Source organism: Sapajus apella, unplaced genomic scaffold (assembly GCF_009761245.1).
Source record: "Sapajus apella isolate SASKATOON/1434 unplaced genomic scaffold, GSC_monkey_1.0 scaffold144, whole genome shotgun sequence".
NCBI classification, from domain to species: Eukaryota; Metazoa; Chordata; class Mammalia; order Primates; family Cebidae; genus Sapajus; species Sapajus apella.
Window position 1 is genome coordinate 990924 of NW_022437084.1, and position 7143 is coordinate 998066.

Consider the following 7143-nt stretch of genomic DNA (forward strand, 5'->3'; position numbering starts at 1 on the left):
TCACGAGGTCAAGAGATTGAGACCATCCTGGCTAACACTGTGAAACCTCATCTCGACTAAAAATACAAAGCATTAGCTGGGCATGGTGACATGTGCCCGTAGTCCCAGCTACTTGGGAGGCTGAGGCAGGAGAATCACTTGAACCCGGGAGGCAGAAGTTGCGGTGAGCCGAGATCGCGCCATTGCACTCCAGCCTGGGTAACAAGAGTGAAATGCCATCTCAAAAAAAATTTTTTTTAATAAACAAATCAGTAGACTTTAAGTAAATCAGATTGTCCTCCTCGGGATGGGTGAGCCTTGACCAGTCAGTTGAAGGCCTGGCTAGAGCAAAGAGGCTGGCCCTCCTGTGAGGAAGGGCAACAACTCCTTTTGCCTCACTACCTGCAAGCCTGGACCCGAGTGTCCTCCTGCCTTTGGACTTGAGCTGAAACTGTGGCTCTTCCTAGATCTCCAGCCTGGAAGCTTGTGGACCGGAGCTACACTTTCAGCTCTCCCAGGTCTCCAGCTTGCTGACTGAGGATCTTGGGACTTGTCTGCTTCTATAATTGTGTGAGCCAATTTCTTATAATAAATACACCCACACCCACTCAGCCCCCACAACAACACCCCCCCCCCCACTGGTTCTGTTTCTCTGGAGAACCCTGGCGGATACACTCAGCAGAAGTCAAGTTTTGTTTTCAGTTTGAAAGTGGGTACTGCTTATTAACTGACCAGATTAGAAAAATAATCGCGGTAGATAGTTTATTCTTCTAAGAAGCCTGTTGGTCTGATCCTCCCTGTTGCCAGCATCTCCACCTTCTCCAAAATGGGTGGTCTCTTTCCTTATTCTTCCTTGTGGAGAGGATAATTTGAAGGGCCACAGAAAGTTATTTGCGTCTTCAAAGCATTTTCCGGCAGTACAGATCTCATGAATCAGATCCTCCATGCGGATGATGCTATATTTACATATTTATCAAACATTCAAAGCCTTATCTGTCAAAGCAACTTGCTTCTGATTGATTTTGTCATAACCACACTTGTAGAGTAGTTCATGTAGTTCAAAACTGACTTCAGGTTTGGGGCCCCCACGTGTTACGTGGTTCTGCACTCCTCAGAGCATGTTAATTGATCCTTCGTTGAGCTTCACAAAGGTTCTATTGGAGATTTGACGAAGGAGAAGAAGCTGCAACACCTTTTGGACCTTTGGGCTCACACCATTGACACCTCTGATGCTGATGACAAAGGCCAATTTGGGTTCTGCAGGTGCATAGAACCTGCCAGCTTTTCTTGCCATCCACACATTCAAATTTCAGGTCTGTGCATCTGCCTGTATTCCCTGGGATAGTGCTTAGCTTTTCTGAGATAAGCTTCCTCCTTGTTTTTCGACGCATCTTTTGGGCAAACTTCCTTCTCAGGTGCACGATCTTCAGCTCTGTGAAATTCCTCACCTTTTTCTTAAGGGTTTCTGGCCCAGCAGGAACCTCCTCCTCCTTCTTCTTCTTCTTCTTCCTTTCTTTGACACCCTCCCGAGCCTAGCTGGACAAGAGAAAAGTGAAGTTCTTTTGACAGCTCCCACATCTCTTCATGATCAGACCCAGGACACCTCCCAGACCTTCCTTCCTCCCCCGTTCCCCACTGATCACACCTCCATGCTCCATATGGCGGTTTTCCAAGCACACCACGTGTGTTTCTACCTTGGGACTTTTAAACGTACCATTCCCTTGGAATGCACCCGCCTTTGCCCAGATACCAGTGGACTCATCCCCACATGCCCTTTGCATCTTTGCTCAAATGTCGTCTCTTCCAAGTGCCCCCCAAGCCATGTTGTAAAAAATTTTATCAGGCCCAATGATTCCTCTTCTGTGTTCCTGTTTTTATTTTTTTCTTAGACTATATCATTCTTCAGCAGACTGTGTATTTTAATTTCATATTAAATGTCTGTCTTCCCACTAGGATTGTTATTATTATTATTTATTTATTTTACTGCTCTTCGTGGAGCATGGGTACCCTGGGCAGCGTGCCCAGAGGAGTCCCCACTAGGATTTTTGACTTACCTTCTCAATTGAAGACGGTATCCTTTGCTGTATCTCCAGCTCCTAAAACAGGGGGCCTGGTGCACCACAGGGGCCCATGAAGCATCCATTGAATGGGTGAATTCTCAGGGCCAGGCACTGTCCTAAGCACTTTACATAGGAGACCTCACTGAATCCCCACACAGCAATTCTAGTATGGTCTGTATTTTTCAGCTGAGCAAACAGAGGCACAGAGAGGGTAGGTAACTTTTGTAAAGTCCAACAGCTGGTAGGTGAGGGATCTGGGTTCACACTTGGCATTCCATGTCCTCAACTTCTAAATTTCAAATGCCTGGCTCACATGCCTCACCTGGCTGTCAGCACCAGGGCTAGAGTCTGACGCTGCCTAGGACAAGGACAATGGTGAGATCAAGGACCCAAATCCAAGGTGTGGTGGGAACCACATCTCTCTTGACTGCTAAGGACCCGGTCATGTCCACCTGATGTGTTTGTCCCTGAGAACTTGACTTCCCTCTGGAAAGAGGAAAGTCTTCCCCACCTGAAACCCCCAGCCTGTGCTTCCCTTACCACAGCTCCTACCATGTCATAAAGAATTTATTCTCCCATCTCTCTGAGGGTCCAGAGGCCCTGACTCCCACAGAGCTAGCCAGGTGGTGTTCTCCTTCCTGTGTAGACAATGGTGCACAAGGAAAGTGCTCTAGCTATGGGACCTGGGGAACTCAGGAGTCTAGACTTATAAGTCTGGACAAGCCCCTCTAGGGGACCTCAGTATCTTCACCTGCAGTGCCCAGTGGGGGTGGGAGGAGGATGGTTTCCCAGCCCCTGCCTCACCCGACAGCACGTGGTGCTCAAGTTCCCTTTCCGGGAATGACCACAGCTCTCACTCACCCATCGGCTTCCTGTTGGGGCTTTCTCAGCCCCACCCCACATTTGGACATTTGGGGTGATTCCTTCCCTGACAGAGGGGCCTGGGACCCAGTTGGGGCCCTGGCAGAGGCAGACATGCTGCCCCTGCTGCTGCTGGCCCTGCTGTGGGGGGGGTGAGTAAGCTGAGGGAGGAGGAACAGGCACGGGGTGGGAAGGGGGCTGGAGTTGCAGCTGAGCCTCTGTGTCCCCCCAGGGTCCCTGCAGCAGAGGGCAACGTATGAGCTGCGAGTGCAGAAGTCGGTGACGGTGCAGGAGGGGCTGTGCGTCCTGGTGAACTGCTCCTTCTCTTACCCGACGGGCTCCTGGCATTACTATTACTATGATCCACTCTACGTCTACTGGTTCCAGGATGGGGAGGACGTAAACCAAGGTGAGCCTGTGGCCACAAACAACCCAGACAGAACTACGAAGCAAGAGACCCGGGGCCGATTCCACCTCCTTGGGGATGTCCAGAAGAATGTCTGCTCCCTGAAAATAGAAGATGCCAGAATGGAGGACACGGGAMGCTATTTCTTCCGCATGGAGAGAAGAAATTTAAAATATAACTACAAAGAGAATAAGCTGAACTTGGAGGTGACAGGTATGGAGGGACCCTAGAAGAGGACCCTGGGGCGTGGAGACCCCGAATGAGAACAGGGACGGGACTTGGGCAGGGGCGGTTGGAGGATGTGCAGGACTTAGGGCAGCTCGGGGCCTGAGGCCTCGCCACTGTCAGGGTCACACTGTGTGTCCCCACGCCCTGGGGCCCAGGCATCTCCCTGTCTCCTCCTCAGCCCTGACAGAGAAACCTGACGTCCACTTTCTGGAGCCTCTGGAGTCTGGCCGCCCCACAAGGCTGAACTGCAGCCTTCCAGGATCCTGTGAAGCGGGACGACCTCTCACATTCTCCTGGACGGGTGATGCCCTCAGTCCCCAGCACCCCAAGACCACCAGCTTCCCAGTTCTCACCTTCACTCCGAGGCCCAAGGACCATGGCACCAACCTCACCTGTCAGGTGAAACTCCGAGGAGCTGAGGTGACCCGAGCTGAGGTGACCACGCAGAGAACTGTCCAGCTCAATGTCTCCTGTGAGTGGTGGCGGGGACACAGCTTGGTCCTCAAGGGCAGTGGGAGTGAGGGGGGTGTGTGTGTGTAAGGAAGAGAGAGAGAGAAAGACAAAACAATAACTTGAGAAACCTTGTGTGTGGATCTGAGCCTTGGGATCTGGGGGGCGGGCAGGAACAACCTTCCCCACTTGCTGGTTTCTGTGGCCCCTCTTTGGGTGCCCCTGCAGCCCATGCCCATCTCACTCCTCAATGCTGAAGCCAAGTTTATGTCTTTTTATCCCAGATGCTCCACAGAACATCATCATCTTCAGGAATGGCATAGGTAGGAAAGACCCTCTCCTCTCTGAAGCTGGGACCTGACTCTGGGTCCGTCTCTCAGCAGAGGTAGAGAATCAGAGCTTGAATGGAATCAGATTTGGGAAGAGCAAGAATGAGAATTACCACTCTCTGGCTTCCAACTTCTGTGAGCTCCATGTGCAGGCACACACGCACACATGCTCATACACCACACACGCACACATGCACACACACCACACACATGCACATATACCAGACATGCACATATGCTCATACACCACACACACACACACATGCACATATACCACATGCACACACATACTCATACACTGCGCACACACACGCACATATGCCACATACATGCACATATACACACACACATGCTCATACACCACACACACACACATGCTCATACGCCACACACGTGCATACACCACACACACACATATACATGCACATACACACACATGCACATACACACGCGCACGCACACAGGTGCACACTCATGCACACTGCTCAAAGCTGTGAACAGACTTTCGACCCCTCCCGTCTCCCACCCTCCTGTGGTCTGGTTCTTCCCACAGTCACCAAGGATCAATCTATGCCCCCTCATCCCAGTCGGCCCAGCTCTGTGGTTCTTTTCGTCTCACCCTTCAGGAAACTCCAGCATCCTTAGTCTTAATTCCTGCTACATTAGCAGAATGTATTTCCCAATGCCACGGGGGGGTTTGTCCTTTCTCCACCTCAGTCCAGGCATGTACCAGTGAGATGTTGAGCCTCCTCTGGAGACATGAGACCCAGACACTTTTGATCCGTTTCCTGAGTGTGCAAAGGCCCAGTCTTTGAATCAGGATGGAACCAGCATGGGTCAGGGGAGGAGAGGGAAGTCCTGGATTCTGGGAAGGAGGGAAGGACAGGGACTGTTGGCCTCCCTGGCCCCATCTCTCTTTCTCCCCCTCTGTCTCCCCAAAGCTCTAGAAATCCTGCAAAACACCTCGTTCCTTCCGGTCCTGGAGGGTCAGGCTCTGCGGCTTCTCTGTGATGCTGACAGCAACCCCCCTGCACACCTGAGCTGGTTCCAGGGCTCCCCTGCCCCGAACGCCACCCCCATCTCCAATACTGGGATCTTGGAGCTTCCTCAAGTAGGGTCTGCAGAGGAAGGAGGCTTCACCTGCCATGCTCAGCACCCGCTGGGCTCCTTGCAAATTTTTCTGAATCTCTCAGTTTTCTGTGAGTGTGGGGGCAGCTGGAGCAGGAACTGCATGGTGTTAGAGAAGTAAGAGGCTCCCTGCTGAGTCCTGTCCTCCCTCCCCACAGATTCCCCACAGCTGCTGGGCCCCTCCTGCTCCTGGGAGGCTGATGGTCTACACTGCAGCTGCTCCTTCCGAGCCCAGCCGGCCCCTTCTGTGCACTGGTGGCTCGGGGAGGAGCTGCTGGAGGGGAACAGCAGCCAGGCCTCCTTCAAGGTCAACTCCAGCTCGGCCAGGCCCTGGGCCAACAGCTCCCTGATCCTCCACGGGCGGTTCGACTCCAGCCTGAAAGTCAGCTGCAAGGCCCAGAACATCTACGGGTCCCAGAGTGGCTTCGTCCTGCTGCTGCCAGGTCAGGGGGTGTATTGCAGAGGGCAGGGGCCTCAGGGGAGGGGCATGGGTCCCAGAGTGATGGAAGTGAGAGAGAGAGGCTGGACTGGTGCTGGGAGAACCGGGTTCTTCATCTCCTGGCTGAGTAGGGGCCTGGAGCAAGTTGCCCAGAAGGTGGGAGGACAAGAGTCTGAGTCCTAGGAGCGAGTTATTGCATGACCCTCTTTTCTGCAGGGAGATCGAACCTCGGGGCACAGGTGGTTCCTGCAGCCCTTGGAGGTGCTGGTGTCATGGCCCTGTTCTCTCTCTGTCTGTGCCTCCTCTTCTTTTTAATGTAAGTCTGGATCCCAGGTAAGGTACAGGGTGGTGTTGGTGGGGAGTAGGAGAGACTGAATCTCAGAAATGCAGAGCTGAGGCCATAGGTGGTGATGTGTGCTTATAGGCCCAGATGCTCTGGAGGCTGAGGCAGGAGAATTGGTTGATCCTAGATGTTGAGGCTTCAGTGAGCTGGAATTGTGCCACTGCGCTCCAGCCTGGGCCACAGAGCAAGAGACCCTGTCTTAAAAATAAAACAAAACAAAACAGAAAGCAGAACTGAGTAGATCCAGAGAGGTCTTCCTTCTTTCTTTTTTTTCCAGTAGCTTTATTGAGATACACATTTTGTACGATTCATACGCTTAGTGTACGAGTCAATGGCTTTAAGTACATTGACAGAGTTGCGCATCCGTCACCAAAATCAATTTTAGAACTTTTTCATTAGCCTAAAGTGAAACACAAAGATATAAAGAAACCTTGCACCCCTTAGCTGTCGTTCCCCCAGCCCTAACCTATTCTCGGTCTCTCTGGATTTGTCTGTCCTGAAGTTGCAGTTGTATTTCACGTGAATGGAATCATGCGATATGGGGTCCTTTATGGCTGGCTTCTTTCACTCAGCGTGGTGCTTCCAAGGTTCACCCATGTTGTAGCATGTATTGCTACTTTATTTCTTTTTGTTTCCAAATAATATTCCATTGTATAAATGGAATACATTTGATTTGTCCATTCAGCCATTGATGGGCATTTGGGTTGCCTTTCTTCTTGGCTACAATGCATAACACTGCTATGACCATTCCTGCATATGCTTTTGTGTGTAAGGGGGGTATTTAGGATGGAAATTCAGTCCATGGCCACCCTGACCAAATCCCTGGTCATCTAAGAGGACGGAACCCTCACTCCCACGTGAGGAATGTCTCCAAGTTCAGTTCCGGGACCTGGATGCCTCTGTTGTCCTTTTCTTGCTTT

General features: G+C 51.6%; 1 protein-coding gene across 2 annotated transcripts in view; it reads left to right on the forward strand.

Moving 5' to 3' along the window:
• Window positions 1-2864: 2864 nt before the first annotated feature.
• The window catches only part of SIGLEC5 (sialic acid binding Ig like lectin 5), a 16245-nt gene continuing 11966 nt past the window's right edge, over window positions 2865-7143 (forward strand). The window contains exons 1-7 of one of the 2 annotated variants that reach the window (XM_032264309.1): window positions 2865-3052; window positions 3134-3519; window positions 3713-4006; window positions 4269-4307; window positions 5255-5512; window positions 5600-5884; window positions 6097-6196. In XM_032264309.1, the coding sequence (XP_032120200.1) occupies window positions 2880-3052; window positions 3134-3519; window positions 3713-4006; window positions 4269-4307; window positions 5255-5512; window positions 5600-5884; window positions 6097-6196 (1535 nt within the window). In that variant the 5' untranslated portion in view covers window positions 2865-2879. The remainder of the gene's footprint in view (window positions 3053-3133; window positions 3520-3712; window positions 4007-4268; window positions 4308-5254; window positions 5513-5599; window positions 5885-6096; window positions 6197-7143) is intronic. The other variant, XM_032264310.1, reaches the window with a different exon arrangement.